This window comes from Danaus plexippus, chromosome Z (genome assembly GCF_018135715.1).
Source record: "Danaus plexippus chromosome Z, MEX_DaPlex, whole genome shotgun sequence".
NCBI classification, from domain to species: domain Eukaryota; kingdom Metazoa; phylum Arthropoda; class Insecta; order Lepidoptera; family Nymphalidae; genus Danaus; species Danaus plexippus.
Genome location: NC_083559.1, coordinates 12182049 through 12199269, shown reverse-complemented (window position 1 = coordinate 12199269; position 17221 = coordinate 12182049). Strand labels below are relative to the sequence as shown.

Sequence of the window (17221 nt, the reverse complement as noted above, 5' to 3'; positions counted from 1 at the left end):
AATCTGGGTCAAATCAACGCACAATCTTTATTGTAAAATATCAAAAGAGCCAACTGAATTCAAAACGCTGACTACAAAATTACCACATACTGATGTAGGTTAATTCAACACAGAGAATTGTTATTATACCAAACAATTAAAATATATAACCGCTTAATAATAGAAATCAAAAAGTAATTTAAAGTTTAGTTGGCTAAAATGGATACTATTTCAGATTCGTAGTGAGATATTAATTTCTATTTTACTGGTTAACCTAATATTTTTCTGTGTAAATAATACTTTTATGCTACTTTAGCATTTTATGCGATTGGAATACGAATTTTTTCTTCATTAATATTACTCTGTGCAAAATAATTGGTGATGTAATTTAAGCAAACAATAAGTAAAAGTATTCTTAATCTGCAAATTACATTGCGTTATTCAAACTGTATCTGTTTAATGAGAGCAGTGATTTCATACGTATCCTTTGAGCACAATGGCAAGGCACAATCCTGCGTCCATTAAACCTTTAGTTTCTAGTACTAGAATTATGTTCGGGCTCTTACCGGGACTTGGAGCCATTATTTTATTACGTTTAGTGATACATTTATATCGTCCTGATATAGAAGATGCAGAAAACAGAGTAAAGGATTGCGAGCCGGAGGACTTGTATGAGTGGTATGACTTTATCGTTATTGGAGGTGGATCAGCGGGTTCTGTTGTTGCAAGCCGTTTATCAGAAAATCCTGGATGGAATATTCTTCTCTTGGAGGCGGGACCAGACGAAAATGTATTATCAGATGTACCGGTAATGTTTCCTGCACTACAAACATCGAATGTGGATTGGCAATTCTTAACTGAACCTAGTGATAAATATTGCTTAAGTATGGATAATACAATGTGCAAGTGGCCTCGAGGGAAGGTATTGGGCGGCTCTAGCACACTAAATGCTATGCTTTATATAAGAGGAAATAAACGAGATTACGATAATTGGGCTGACATGGGCAACGAAGGTTGGTCTTATAATGATGTTTTGAAGTATTTTCTTAAGGCAGAGGATATGAAAATACCAGAGTACCAGAATAGTCCTTATCACTCAACTGGTGGTCCGATAACAGTTGAATACTTTCGTTACCAGCAACCAATTACAAGTAAAATTTTGGAAGCTGGTGTACAACTTGGCTACAACATTTTAGATGTAAATGGCGAAACGCAAACTGGATTTACTAGATCTCATGCTACTATTCGTGATGGTCTTCGTTGTAGTACAGCAAAAGGCTATCTGAGACCGGCGAGTAAAAGACCCAATCTTCATGTGAGCATGCATTCATTTGTAGAGAAAGTATTAATAGATGAACTAAAAGTTGCATATGGTATAAAGTTTACCAAACACAAAAAATCGTATGTTATAAGGGCTAGTGGGGAAATAATTATATCAGCTGGGGCGATACAATCCCCACAAATATTGATGTTATCTGGGGTTGGTGACAGTGAACAGTTGGAGGAACTCGGTATACATCCAATAATAAATTCGCCTGGTGTTGGCCAGAATCTCCAGGATCACGTCGCCATGGGCGGTCATTCATTTTTATTTGATAATCCCTATACTAATGGAACCGATTATTGCTTCAATTTGAACACAGTAGTTTCATTAGCAAGCCTCATTGACTTCACCATTAATAAAAACGGACCATTATACAGCATGATGGAGGCGGAAGCTATGGCATTTGTAAACACAAAGTACCAGGATCCAGCGGAAGACTATCCGGATATACAGTTTTTCATTGCTCCGACAGCAGACAATATGGATGGTGGATTGTTTGGGAAACGTGCTAATGGAATATCGGATGAAACTTATGCTGAATTGTATGAGGACATCCTTTACGACTCCTCATTTTCTATAGTTCCCTTGCTTTTAAGACCTAAGAGTCGCGGCTACATAAAGTTAAGAGATGCAAGCCCCTTTTCCGCTCCTCTGATCTATCCAAACTATTTCACAGAGCCAGAGGATGTCAAAATATTGGTAAGTTATGTCCTGGTAATATTACGTTTGAATAGTTTTCACATAAGAAAAGATATATAGCAATGTTAATTGTACGATTAAAGTTATTTTATATACGTGATTTTCTTGCAATGACATTTTATAAATGTTATACGGTCAGGGTAAATCAACATAAATCTAAATGTTAGTATTTTTATTTCCTTTAAAAGAAACTACATATGCAAGATTATATAAAGAAAAAGAAAACTCATTATTGAACCACTTTTTCATATAATTTCAGACCGAAGGCGCTAGAATAGCACTAAAGTTGGTTCAACAACCAGCGCTGCAAGAATTAAATGCAAGACCTAACCCGAATCGTAACCCTGGATGTGCGGAACATCCATTGATGTCAGATGAACATTTGGAATGTCAAGCACGCCACCATACTTTAACAATATATCATCCAGTGGGTACCTGCGCTATGGGTCCACGCGGAGACCCAAATGCTGTGGTAGATCCTAGACTAAGGGTGAGTATTATTATAACAACAAGCTTTTTCGTTCTAAATAACATTATCATGAAGATATTTTATAAAATAATTTGCAAATGTAAGAAAATAACACAAAAAGGTTTAGCTAATTGTTACTATAATTAATCTAAAGACCCGGTCTTTATTGACAGGTGTACGGAGTAAGTAACTTAAGAGTGGTTGATGGAAGTATAATGCCGAAAATAGTAAGCGGAAATACGAATGCTCCAATAATCATGATAGCAGAAAAGGCATCAGACATGATTAAAGACGATTATGAGCAAGTGAGAACTGATTTAAGAGACAGTGATACCAAAAATAACCAACAAACAGGCAGTTTAAATTCCGAAGAAGTATATTTACACAATGAACAAAATTCAAATTACAGAAAGATTGAAGAATCGAAAACATTGCCAAACTTATTTTCAGAAATAAGTCACCTTTTTCCACATTTACCGAAAGATATTAACCTAAACTATGGAAGAACAGGAAATATATTAGAAAAACATGACTCAAATAAACACGGTGACAAAAACAATAAGCTCTTTGTAATTGATGCAAAAAATCGGGGCTCACCCACAACAGAGGATGATCTAATTGCAATAAAAACTGATACTAATGAGTATAATTCAGTTAAATCGACCAACAATCCATATCTTATAGAAGATACTGATAAATATATTCCCAATTATTTAAATACTTTTTCAAATCGTGGGAAGGATCTTCTTAATTCTCAGGCAGACTTTGACGCTATGACACCTTACAATAACTATGAACGGACATTCAATCATTACCCCGAACCAACTAACTATATATTGCCTTATTCCTTCGATTTTACAATACCAAATATCTTATATGAGCCGTATCCATACTACAATTATAATCCAAGTGAATTTACTAATGATTATTCAAAATTTTCAAAAAATATTATAAAACATGATCAAAGAAATGTACACATTCCAGATATTGCATACGTGCCTCCGTTTATTGATCAAACACAACAAATATCTCCAAAATTCTACAGTAATAGCCGAAGAGAGCAAAATAAAAAATGTCGTCACTGGTTATTCTATAACGGGAATAAAATTGAAATAGATATTTAAAAATAGAATGTAACATTTAACCCTTTACAATAATCTATTTATTATGAATTAAACATGTTTATCATTATTGAGATTACTTTAGAGATAAGAAGTTATAAATAAAAAGTAGTTTTATTTAATAAATTCCTTATATAATAAATTAACAATATAATATTATAGGTATGTACGTTTAAGACATGACAACACTTTATCTAAGATCCGTAATACAAGAAATAATGACAAAGAGGAAATTTTAAAAACACTAAAACATGTTTAGAGATTTTGTCAGCAAATATAAATGCCGAAACTGTTTTTTTCAATAGCATTAACAGTAAGCGGTAACATTTATAATTACTTAACTGTGATGGCTAATGCTAGCGTTCGGATTATAATTTTGAAATGGTTATAAGGATCCGGTTCAAGGCCAGATTTATAAATTTTTCTGAGAAAAAACTTCATATATTTAAACCAACAAGTATTCGTATCAGGTTTCACTAATTACTACTTGCAACTCCGTGTACCTATTTGTAAGCACATACATTATTTCTATTATTTTTTAACTAGTAATTTCTGAAAAAAAAAAAAACATATAGAAAAAAACAACACGAAAATAAGTAAAGAAAATATAACCAAACTAATGTTTATTAAACGAACGGTATTGGCATTATAGCACACAGAAACTACATTCCAAATTATAACCTTCCTTATCCTTCTTCAATCTAAACATTTTAATAATAGATAATTTTGTTTCAAGAGCAGACTTGGAGCTCGTAGGATACCAAAGTGAAATCGTACATGCGATCGAGGCATTGAACTATAAACATGATTTTATTGGAAAAAACAATAAACTGTTGCGTTCTAAGTCTAGAAATGATATTTATCTAGCCGAACCTAATTAGTAAAAATCATAAAATTCGATTATTTTCAAAATTATTCCACTAATATAATAAATTCGAAAGTTTGTCCACACATCCTGGATTTATGGATATTTGTTGTTCTTTCTAGCGAAATTACTAAACTTAACAATAGTTGTAGTAGTAGTTGTAGTAGCTTAGACATCAGAATAAGAAGTAAACTACCATTGTGTCCCAAAATGTAATCCTCGCAATGTCAAGCTATTAAATTTTTTCATGTATGTACTCACATGACTTAGCTTATAGATGTCGCTGCCGGTTGGTATTCATATCAACTGATTTTAACACAAATGACACCATTCTCTCTGAGCATAATAACGAAGTACACCCGGACGAAGTCGCAAGCAAAACTAGTGTGCCATAATGTACTTTATATAAAAAAAAAAAACATATTTATAAGATACAGTATTTGAATAGTATACAATACGACAAATGGTTGTCATTATGTCGACAGCGTTACCGCAAAATGTGTCTTATCGTATTATTTAAAGATGTCAAAAAAAATGAGAAAAAATAAACGACACAATGATCGTAATTTTTCACTGAAATTTTTTGACTTGTCTGGATTAACAAGTTGTTGTTATTCAGATAATAAACTTTCACTATGAAACAAATTTCTTTTATTGCGTATATTTGATCACAAGTAGGAGTATTTGTCATATTTGTTAGGTACCAAAAATGTGTGACTAATAGACCTTCTGTGGAAATCGGTTTGTGATTTGTACCATTTTCGCAACGTTCATTCACAATAACATATATGGATTAAAAAATATATTAGTATTGTCGTCTCCTTAGACTAATATTTAGCAAAACAGTACATTGCCAATCAATATTAAAATTTCTAAAAATAAACATCTTAATGTATACCTTAAAAATAGAGTAAAAAAAAATCTAAATCAAGATACTAAAAAAAAAATTTTAAACATAATATATTCGCTTTGCAAAATTAATGTTGTAAGATAAAACAGGTAGGGTCAGGTGATGGGTTCAAAATCTTAACCCATAGTTTTACTAAACACCAACAAATTATAGCCACATTGTAACATGACACAGTAACTATATTTCCCAACGTTTTCATTTAACAAATATTATTTGACATTATATTAGAATACAAATGAAATACAAATTACAACATAACATATTAAGTCGATGAGCTACAATCATTGAGTATTTACACTCAATACACATGTGTATGTACATAATGTACGCTAACGAGAAGACGCCACTGTTGCTTCATTCCTTTTCTTTTCCGCAGTCATAACGAATGAATTTATATAAGAATTGATCCCATATTATTGTTGATCCCATTGACTGGTTTTACATAATTCTTTTCTTCATAATTTGTAAAAGATAATGGGGAGAAAGTAGAGAAAATATAATTCAAATGTAATAATTTAATGTTCAATTTCCATGAAAAAATAAATGGAACTATAAAGGTCTTTGATAGAATTAAAAAATATATTTAATCACCTATATATCGACTGAAAAGCTTACCTATAAATTCCTTCTAAGTTTTCTCCGAAGAGTCTTTGAAAAGAATACTACTAAGAACATCGAATTTGAAAGAATACACTTAGCATAAATACCTGTAGATTTAATTCTAACTGAATCACGGATAACCACCTCTGAGCTCGCCCAGCATTCGCAATACGAACCGTAATTACTATTGTAATATTGAAATTATTCCACCTTAATATGACAAAATGAAGCACAAGTTGTATCAGTGTGACATTACATCACGGACAAGAGTGACCTTGAAGCTGTTTCGTTAGTCTTACGGCAACGACATCGCATTCGCATAAGCAACGTTAGGTAATTTGCTAGTCTATTCTCATATTCGTATGTGGAAATAATAAACTTATCAATTAGGATTCGGATCTTCCAGGTAGGACGTTTAAAATAATGGTTAATTTACCTATTCGTTTAAGGGCTGCTACAAAACAAAAATCGTCGTTTCGCTTCACACATTATAATTTCAGCCCGTCAAATTAATAGCAAACGGATATTATGATGTTACAAATGTATATAACTATTAGGCTAACGTACGGGAATTATGCCAGAATAGTAGTACAGGGCAAATAGTCTCTCTATAATCCCAATAAAGTGACCTCGCACTTTGATTATGTATTTTAAATAAGTTAAAGTATAGAGCTCGTAATTCGCAATAGTTTTAGCAAAGCTTTTAAACAATTGTTAGGACAAATGCAATAAGTTTTAATCTATATTTACATTTTTCGCGTTATTGAGTTACAAAGAACAATAACACAGCACAGGGACAAACAAATTAAAAATTCACAAATATAATGTTAGTAAGAAAGTTAAATAAGAACTATATAATAATTGTGTAACTCTTTATAGGTGGTGTGATACTCAATTTTATACTTTTACTAACACAAATCATCGATGGTCGTTCAGTTTTGTAGCTGCAATGGTATTTCCAAGGCAAGCGGGATTTATTACGAAACTATTCGAGTAACGAATTTAAATTAAATGCTATGCTTGACATTGCACGTACGCACAGTTAATGTAAGTAGACCATATGCATATTCGCACCATTTGCAGGTTAGTTGTATTTTTAAAGAAATGTATACAAGAAAAAAAATCGCAATGCAAAACATAGAAAGGTTTTCCAACTAGCGCAGTCAGACTTAATATATATATATATATATATTAAACAATTACAACATTTTTCTTACCATTTTCAAAACAGGGCAATTATGAGGTTTATAACAAAAAAAATATATGAAATAATAACGACGACTGCCAGTCACACCGTTCGTTTCGACAATGAGTTATCACAGAAATATAAAACGAACAATTTTTGCCGTTACTGAATATCTCCTTGATACATTTTTCTAACTCAATGAATGCGAAATTTTCTTGTGGATGTCAATATATAAAATGGTTTATGATATAATATAGTAATAAATATATTATACACATATAAACAAACTGTTTTAAAACTAAGTGTCAATGTGCAGAATTACAATATTAGTCAAATGACCCAAAAAATCATTAAAAAAGGGCTTTTTCAATGGATATGTATGTATATTAATTATTTAACGACTTCGATTTATGTAAAATTAATTTAATTGTCACAAAACTAAATGAGCCATTAATAAATAGTGACTTATTATGAAACAATTATTTCCCAACATTAATTTGCGGAATGTATATGTAATTTTGTAAAAAGATCACAATGGCTTTGAGAGGGAAGGTTTCACTTCCCGTCTTGCAATACGACGATTACCATAAAGGGCATGAGGCTTGCAAACATCATAAACTCCCCACAGCATGTCGTCAACACAACCTTTGCAGTAAAAAAAATAATTTAAAACCAAAATCTTATTGGAAATATAAATTTATCCAATATGTTTATGTGTCCCGGTCAAATTATATTGAAATTAATTTCGATATCATCACAGAGGAGGAACATGCGTCCAAGGACAAATGAAAGAACTTATTTTAATGTTAGTTACGTACGTATTAGCAACTGTATATAGTGGTCAAGACCTGACCCATGACGCCATTAATTTTGTAACACACTGAGATGCTATTACCAAATTACTTCCAACAACACTGTACCGTCTCCAGCTCTATCAGTGCGGTGTGAACGGGCGAGTAGCGCGAGCGCAAATAAATTGTATAACAGTGTTTTGAGTGGCGTGTTTTGTTTTTTTTTTTTGTAAGTGATATAAGACGATTTTTTAAATTCATTCAGGTACGATTACCGAATTATATTATATTAAATATTTAAGATGCTGTCTGTTAAAGTTATGTTTGACATTTAAATCGCTAAGTTTTTTTGTGTGCCTAGCGTATTTTTTATTTTTTATTTTATTTCAACATTAATGAATGAAAGTATATCAATGTATTTTATGTAAGTAACTAACAATCGGATAAATTACGTGTAAATTTTTTATCAATAAAAAACTTTTTAAAGTATCCTTGTTTGTGGACGGTATAATGAATTGAATAGGAATTTTATTTAAAAAAATTAACGTAAATAGGTTTTAAATAATTATCGACTAAGAACAGAAAATCTGTCTACCATAGATATGTATGTATTTCAAACACTCGCATTTGACTTTAACAACTTCGAATATATCTTAATTTTAATAATATTGAGTCCTTCAATGCGTTTATTATAATTTAGAACGGTGACATAAAAAAAATTTATAGTGTAATGTAACACACCATCCTCTAAAATTGGTCACGATGGTTGCTTGTCACACTCTAGATATCTTAAATTTTGAAGTTTACAGAATCAAAACTTGATACAAGAATTTTTATTTTTTATAGATGTTGGTTGTTAAGCTGATATTTAAAACATTCTAAATACAATTATTTCGATATAATATTATACAATTGTATGTTCTATGCGATGCGATAGAAAAAATAATAAAGGACTTTTGCCAATATTTGTTGCAATAAAGCCTGAACATCTACCTTACGTTGACGATCGGTTGAAGAATGAAATAATTTATAATTGTCTTCATTAATTTTAATTTAACTACAAGTCTTTATACTTGCGATTTTAAAAAGTCTCCCTTATATTTATTAACTCCAAACTCATTGTCACATTAATCAATATTGCAATTTACATTTTACGTAGATACATATTATATTCTTATATTCCTTAAAATTGATAGAAATAAAAATAAACTCATAGAAACCCTCTGATTGCTGTCTGAATTATTTTCTTTTAGTTTTGTTGTTTTTTATATATTTGTCATAAATCATCGAAGTGTGTTATTTTAATATAATGAAAACTAAAAAAAAATCTATATATTTTAGGCAAAGCTAGAATTTGTGTCAAGGGGTTAAAGCTGGAGGGAAACGAATATATTATATTGCACATATACAAAGTCAGTTTTTAATATGAATGTATAAAAGTTGGGCAAGACATGTCATTTTCAGCACAAGGTCATTGGCAGAGGTTCGCCCGCAACCAACACCACCACATATTGCAACAATATACTCATTTTACTAGTGTGTGATTTCTAAAACTGTATTAACATGCGATTCCAAGGCCAAATAAAAAATAAAAGCTATTTGTGATAATAAAAAATAAATATTTATGTTTAAATTATACAAAAAAAAATTAATATAAAGTGCTCTCTTTAACCTTTAACGGCACAAAATTTCTCTAGTGTATTTTTAACATTATTATCATACTTAATCAAATAACTTATACAACAAAAAGTATAGTGCCATAACCTATGACCAATGTATCTTTAATAAAATAAAATTTTGAATTCCTAATTGGAAAAACTAAGCTAGGAATATTTTGAGTACTTTATTCTTCGTACAGCGAAAAAGTATAACTGACAGGAATTTTGTAATTTTCTTGTTACCTTTTTTTAAAACTTTTCCAAGTGATTTTTATATTTTATACTATATGGTTTTGTTTGTAACCGTTAATTTTCATAAATTTTTAAAGATTTTTTTGTATCAAAATAATTGATATCGCGTGCTTTTAACTAGGGTACATTAGTGGGCCAAGTACAGTAACCGTTTAACCCTAGACCGTTTCCAAATCAGACCTCGAGAACCTTTTTTGGTCAACCGCATTTGACGTACAACGTCGCCGCCATTGCACGCATGCATATTAAAATTTCATGTATATACCACATGAAAATCGTACTTAGATATTTTATACATAAACCTAGAACCATAATAGAGACAAATATAATAAGTTACAGTACTTTTAATGCTATTTATTTCAAAATAAGTTAACAATAAATCTCTTGGATAATGTTACTATCACAATGATGGATTTAAAAGTCTTAACTTTTTATACCCGAATAAAAACGTTTATCTAGTGAAAGTTCTTTTCCAAATATTATTCGAACGCGGAAACGAATTAGGTTTGTGAAACAATAAACAGAAATTAAAAATTATCTGATTCTCGAATTTAATTTTAGTTTATTCACTTAAAGTTATATAAATGAAAGATATTACCAGTTGACGTTCACTTTAACATCTACGTTACGAGCACATAACATCTCATTGAATAGAATCGCTCTCGATCGGTAAGAATGGCGCTTTTTGAATTACATAAACCTTACAAAAAATATAAGAGCACTTGCGGTTAGTGCCACAGCGGTTCGATTATCTTACACAAAAAATATTTAAAATACTCAAATATTATAATAATGTAGAGCAGACAAATAAAAAAAAAATTGATTTATATTCATTACATAGAAGGAAATGTTTCATCAGAAAAAGAAGCGACGAATTTTTATACATTTTTATATTTGGACGCTGTAAATAAAAGGTCGAAATTCTTATGTATTCCTATAAAGAAAGCATTAAATGTCGACATACGTTCAATCTTAACATCAGCTTTGAAAGCGCTGTTACAGAAAACCATTACTACCAAAATTTTATAGTAGTACAAAATTACCAAAAAGAGGCCGCGTCAGAGTCACTAGTAATTATTTGGAACAAACTTTCGAATACGGTTTATATGTCCAAATATATTTTGTTTATAGTTTAACATAGACAAAATATTATATGTTAATACTAATTAATTAGAATTTAAACTGTTTGCGTTTCATAGAAATGTTATAAAATTAACTGATCGAATGCGGGCAAAATATTATAATATTAACTCTATAAAGTAAAAGTCTTGATTAATTTATATCTGACTTTATCTGGCAACAAACTAATGATCAAAACAAGTTTTGCCCTCTCTTAATTTTAGTCAAAGAGAAAAAAATACTCATAGAGTTCAAAAGGCAGACCAATGTATCCGTAACATTTAAAATTAATACATTAGATAAATAAGTAAAAAAAATACTCTTTGAATGAAACTGAATTTTATAATTTGTTGACAAAAATAACTAAAAAAATACGAAATACCAGGTCAGTGAACCTTTCATTCTTATTTGATTAATCTTGTTCATTTGTCACAAAAACATGATATACATCCGGACAATAGTTCTCAATAATGAAACTATATCGGAATTTAAAATCACATAAAGAACAATCAAACAATAGTATCAAGGCTCGAGTTTTTGTAATATGTTTCGGCATGATATTTCTAAGTACAATACCACAGTATTTCAGACCCTTTTTATAATGGTAAAGATTTTACTTCATTCGAATTTAAATATATGTACTATACAATGTTATTGGTATTAATTAGTTAGTATTATTGGTATTAATTAGTTAGGTATTATTTAATTAGTTTTACCGTTTGAACACCACATAAACATATCAACTTCCAACGGATTCTTGGCCTCAGAATTATGTTAGTTTGCTGGTCTAAAATAAGTTGGTTCTTCAATTTAATGCCACGATAATGTTCATATCATTAGTACATTTTTGTAAACATTACGATAACACCGTCATAATAAAATTTAAATAGTTTTTCTTTTTCTTAGTTACTATAACTGAATTAAGCACATATTATTTCAGAATTATGAACAGCTGATTCACGATGGCCATACTAACAACAGCTTCGGCTGCCGCCAAGGCAGCACTGACCATTGGCGGTATAAGCAAATTGACATTCATCCCTGCTATGTTAGCAGCCCTCGCATATTTCCATTACGACTTGCTGGACCCGGAAAACAGACCATTCAATCAAAAATACCTTAGAGAAGAATACGACTTTGTAATAGTCGGAGGCGGTTCTGCTGGAGCAGTGCTAGCGAATAGATTAACAGAAGTAGAGGGCTGGAATGTACTACTACTGGAAGCTGGGGGTCACGAAACGGATATTAGTGACGTGCCATTATTATCTTTGTATCTGCACAAAAGCAAATTAGATTGGAAATATCGGTGAGCTACGTTTAGAAATAACTGGAAAGCAAGAAGTTTTTTTTTATGCCATGAACTATATGCTTGCCTGATAAATAACTTTGTATTCTCTATTTATTTTACATGCTCTCTGACGGAAATTATCTTTATTGTTGTATTGAAATCGAACCTTGTAAGCAATACTACGAATGCTACTGCAGCTAAAAAAATACTCATGCTAATTAATAATAACTTTCAGAACTCAACCACAAGATTCGGCGTGTCAGGCAATGATTGATAAGAGGTGCAGTTGGACTAAGGGGAAGGTTCTCGGCGGTTCATCAGTACTCAACACAATGCTTTACATCCGAGGAAATAAACGAGACTTTGACCAATGGGAATCATTCGGTAACCCGGGCTGGGGTTACGAAGACGTCTTACCTTACTTTAAGAAATCAGAAGATCAACGGAACCCCTATTTGGCGAAAGATACAAAATATCACTCCACGGGTTAGTATTTTTATATAAAGCCAATTTAATCATTAAGAATAATTTATAGTAATATTCCACTATGCAGATTTTTCTGTACACATACATTTTGTGCACATGAAAGGAAGTATATCATAAGTAAAAAATACAATATAATATTTATAAAGTTAATTACAGACATAACTCAAACATTTCAGGTGGATATCTCACGGTTCAAGACGCACCATATAACACGCCCATCGGAGCAGCGTTTCTTCAGGCTGGTGAAGAAATGGGTTATGACATATTGGATATTAATGGTGCCCAGCAAACAGGTTATGCTTGGTACCAATTTACTATGAGACGAGGAACAAGATGTTCTACGGCTAAAGCTTTCTTGAGACCTGTGCGAGTACGACAAAATCTTCACATTGCTCTTTTTTCTCATGTTACAAAAGTTTTGATAGACAAAGATAAGAAAAGAGCTTATGGCGTAGAGTTCTTTAGAGATGGAATCAAACAGGTCGTTTATGCAAAACGAGAGGTAATTCTGGCTGCAGGAGCAATTGGATCTCCACAATTACTCATGCTTTCTGGTATTGGACCAGCTCAACATTTGGAAGAAGTGGGTATTGATGTTGTCTACAATTCCGCTGGAGTGGGAAGAAATTTACAAGATCATATCGCCGTAGGAGGTATAGTTTTTCAAATCGATTATCCTATTAGCATCGTTATGAATAGACTTGTGAACATTAATTCAGCTTTACGCTACGCTGTTACGGAAGATGGACCATTAACTTCAAGCATTGGCTTAGAAGTTGTAGCCTTTATTAATACTAAATATGCTAATGAAACTGAAGATTGGCCAGACATTGAGTTCATGATGACATCTGCATCTATACCGTCGGATGGCGGGACACAAGTTAAAGTTGCTCACGGCATAACTGATGAGTTCTATGAAGAAGTTTTTGGTCATCTAACTAGTAAGGACGTCTGTGGAATATTTCCCATGATGTTGAGACCAAAAAGTCGGGGCTTTATAAAATTAAGATCTAAAAATCCCTTAGATTATCCATTGATGTACCATAATTATTTGACGCACCCCGATGATGTTGGAGTAATGAGAGAAGGTGTAAAAGCCGCCGTAGCTGTAGCTGAAACAGCAGCCATGAAGCGTTTGGGTGCTAGATATAACAGTAAACCTGTCCCAAATTGCAAACATTTACCTCTATACACGGATGAATACTGGGAATGCTATATACGCCAATATACCATGACAATTTATCATTTGTCTGGCACAGCTAAGATGGGCCCATCAAGTGATCCTATGGCCGTGGTGGATCCTGAATTACGTGTTTATGGTGTCGAAGGCTTGCGTGTCATTGATGCAAGTATAATGCCAGCTGTTACCAATGGTAATATTAATGCCCCAGTAATTATGATTGCAGAAAAAGGCTCAGATCTAATTAAAAATACTTGGAAGCCAAAACAAAAAAGTAGAAGCCGTAGATCTTCGAATTGTTCCAAATTGGAGCAAATTCTGAAGATAGAACGAACTTCACAATGCCAGAAAGAAAGATGATACATATTTAGGTAAAATACTTTTGGCCATGACGCGTTTTAATGCCAAAAATAAATATATATTTCAATAGTCATTTAACAAATGATAAACGTAACGCTTCTAGTCGTAAAAGAGAACACTTCCAAGTTACAGATTTTTCAGTGTACAAAAAATCTATAAGTGGGTATAGACTATAGAAGCCTTTGTGATGGGAACATGAATGTGGTGATCGTTAATTAGTATTATAATAAATAAATAAATTAAACAATAAAACTTTTTAAATAAATTGTTATAGAGTAATGAGTCTGTAGTTAATAAAGTTTATAAATAAAAACTTCTTTGTATTACACCAGCTATTTTACAATCAAAGTTATCCGCCATATGTATTCCGAGCCAAACGCTAACCTACGTACGACCTTTAGGACATGTTGAACTACTTTCACTAGTACCTACTCTGACGAGGATCTTATTCGTGTATACCTAAGCAATTGTGATATTGAAATAAAGTTATAGTAAAGATCATTAAGCATAATATACCATGACATTTAAAAATTCCAGTTTCGGACCGAGTAAATTAATATGAATTAGAATAAATGTTATCAAGGAGCAAGGGAGTAACAAAAATGTATAAAATGTATGTCTCATATGAAATAAAAATATTGTTAATATAAGTGTTTAATAAATAAGCGTAACAGGATACGAAAATATTTCAACTGCTTATAACATTATAAACAGTTGAAATGTTTTACGATAATCAATAAACAACTTAAAAAATAATACGTAATACCTTTTGGGCAGTTACAAGACAAATTTTAAAATGCTAGTTGCAAACAATACACCGAAATAATAACGAATCTATATTACTCCATACAGTTCATTAAAATACATAAGACCAAGGTTTCGATAAGTTACATAAAGCGCCATCTACATTTATTTACTAGATCTTTAAGAAATAATACCGTATGCCAGCCACAGATGTCGCTTACCACAAATGGATTTGTCGGGAAATAATTTGCATAATTTTAAATAAATAAATATTCTAAGCTAATTTTTATAGTGTATAATGTCTTAATATAATTTTTGAAGTTAATTTATTACTATATGCAAAGAAATATGAATAAATGTAAGATTTTGTTCTTGTTTCTTGAACGGAAGATTGTGTGTAAAAATAAACTCAACCAAATAGTTTGAAGAAAAAAGTTGACATATTTTATAAAATCAGCAATAGGAATTAGTAATAAAAGCTTAAATTATGATAACAGAGTAACAATTAACAATTACATACATCAAATATCTCAAACTAATCAGAAGACTAATTATGTAACGTTCCTCGAATACTGTGTTAACAAAAACAAAATGTCATTACAAATAATACAAAAATCATTACGTAACTATCCACAGAGTGATTTTGACTTAGAAGACAGGGAAGGGTTGCATAATATGAGAAAATTGTTTACAGTAGGATGTTATTGATAAACATTTTTTTTAAACAAACAACAAAAAGCAAAATAATTATTTTTCTTAGTGTTTATCAATTTTAATCTTCTCCTATATTTCTCTAGATCAAGCTCTTGTTATGATAAAACGGGGATAAGGATTACTTTTATAGACTTAATAGAATCATTTCTATACTACAAAACTTAAACTTTCTGTCACAATGTTATAAGAAAAAATGTATATATATTTAAAATCCACTCGCATATGCTGTGTTGGCGCTAAGCGAAGCTAAGCTAAGCTTATACCGATATAATATCAACAGAAAACTAATTTGCATTATACATAGTTCATACTTTATAACTAAAAACAGCTTCAGTGCGACAAGTTATTTAAAGTCATTTAAGACTTCCTTTAGACTATCCCATAGAATTTAGATAATAAAAGACTCTTTTGTATGCCCTCCAATAGAACACTTGACCTCAAGCACCATTATTCATATTATTATTTAGACGTAACGTATTACAGAAACAAATAAACTGCAAATCATAGATCCGGTGATATAAGTTGGTAACTGGGTTCTTTTCCATTTATGATTCAACATCTCAATATTATTTAACTATGAATTATTTATAAAAAAAATATATATCGAACTCCTATTTATAATCCGTGCATTAATAATTTAATAAAAAAAACCTACACTTCATGCTTGTCTTTTGATTTTTAAGTATATCATTTTCTTTATAACCCATTTCAAGACGAATGGTATGATTAAAATTTAGGAATCCATCGCATTAGCAAGGATCTACACTTGTCACTCCTATTTATTTGTTTTTGTGTTATAAAATCAATGTCGTAATATAAAACACGGCCACGGGGTCGCCACACGACGTAGTGTAAAAAAAATAATAATAACACATTAGAAACTTGTTAGTCCGATCTAGAAAAACGAAAAGTTGTCGGTGGACTTCTATCTGTTATGTTTTTGTTACACGCTTAATATAACAGTAGTAATTGTTGCATAAAACAAATATGAGGTCAGTCGTTTTATGTTTATTAAATAAATATTATAAGAGTAATTCACACTGAAAACCTTTATGTTTTTGGTGAGGTTAAATGTGATCGAAATGCCGATATATTTAGAACCCCTGACATACACTCATAGTGATATCAGATATCCTTTGACATTCCCAAAAAACTGATATAAAGCAACGCATACACCGAAGATGGGTTGTTAAATAAAAAAATATTTGAAGTCAAAATGAAAGTCGTTTGTGTGTGTGTGTGACTCAGCGACCAGAAAGCTTCAACGTCGTAAACAGATGTAGATGAGTGCACACAAATTAAATACACATACAACATATCAAGACACTAATCAAAATCATGTCAATTTATAGCCATAATGCGTGATGACGGCTTCTAAGGCAATTTCTGCGAGTAGAAAACCGAGGCACTTTCACTTATCCGCGACTGACCATGACAAACGCAAGTTGACTAAAAAAATATATACCAAATACATAA

General features: G+C 31.3%; 3 protein-coding genes across 3 annotated transcripts in view; 2 read left to right on the top strand and 1 right to left on the bottom strand.

Annotated features, from left to right (window-relative positions):
- LOC116777482 (flotillin-2) overlaps positions 1 to 17221 on the bottom strand; it is a 127573-nt gene that overhangs the window by 28029 nt on the left and 82323 nt on the right. The window lies entirely within an intron of this gene.
- LOC133319966 (glucose dehydrogenase [FAD, quinone]-like) lies at positions 476 to 3643 on the top strand. The gene is made up of 4 exons (XM_061526369.1): positions 476 to 2002; positions 2262 to 2492; positions 2645 to 3380; positions 3456 to 3643. Exons 1-4 carry the CDS (start codon positions 476 to 478, stop codon positions 3593 to 3595), a joined length of 2634 nt encoding a protein of 877 aa, XP_061382353.1. The 3' UTR covers positions 3596 to 3643.
- Positions 8042 to 14571, top strand: LOC116777474 (glucose dehydrogenase [FAD, quinone]). The gene is made up of 4 exons (XM_032671029.2): positions 8042 to 8209; positions 11914 to 12279; positions 12497 to 12747; positions 12924 to 14571. Exons 2-4 carry the CDS (start codon positions 11936 to 11938, stop codon positions 14285 to 14287), a joined length of 1959 nt encoding a protein of 652 aa, XP_032526920.2. The 5' UTR covers positions 8042 to 8209; positions 11914 to 11935; the 3' UTR covers positions 14288 to 14571.

Excerpts from the sequence above, each read along its gene's own strand:
- LOC133319966 (XM_061526369.1), top strand. The coding sequence starts at position 476 with ATGGCAAGGCACAATCCTGCGTCCATTAAACCTTTAGTTTCTAGTACT. Across the intron at positions 2,003-2,261 it reads CAGAGGATGTCAAAATATTG|ACCGAAGGCGCTAGAATAGC; the intron begins GTAAGTTATGTC and ends ATATAATTTCAG. Across the intron at positions 2,493-2,644 it reads TGGTAGATCCTAGACTAAGG|GTGTACGGAGTAAGTAACTT; the intron begins GTGAGTATTATT and ends CTTTATTGACAG.
- LOC116777474 (XM_032671029.2), top strand. The coding sequence starts at position 11,936 with ATGGCCATACTAACAACAGCTTCGGCTGCCGCCAAGGCAGCACTGACC. Across the intron at positions 12,280-12,496 it reads AAATTAGATTGGAAATATCG|AACTCAACCACAAGATTCGG; the intron begins GTGAGCTACGTT and ends AATAACTTTCAG. Across the intron at positions 12,748-12,923 it reads TACAAAATATCACTCCACGG|GTGGATATCTCACGGTTCAA; the intron begins GTTAGTATTTTT and ends CAAACATTTCAG.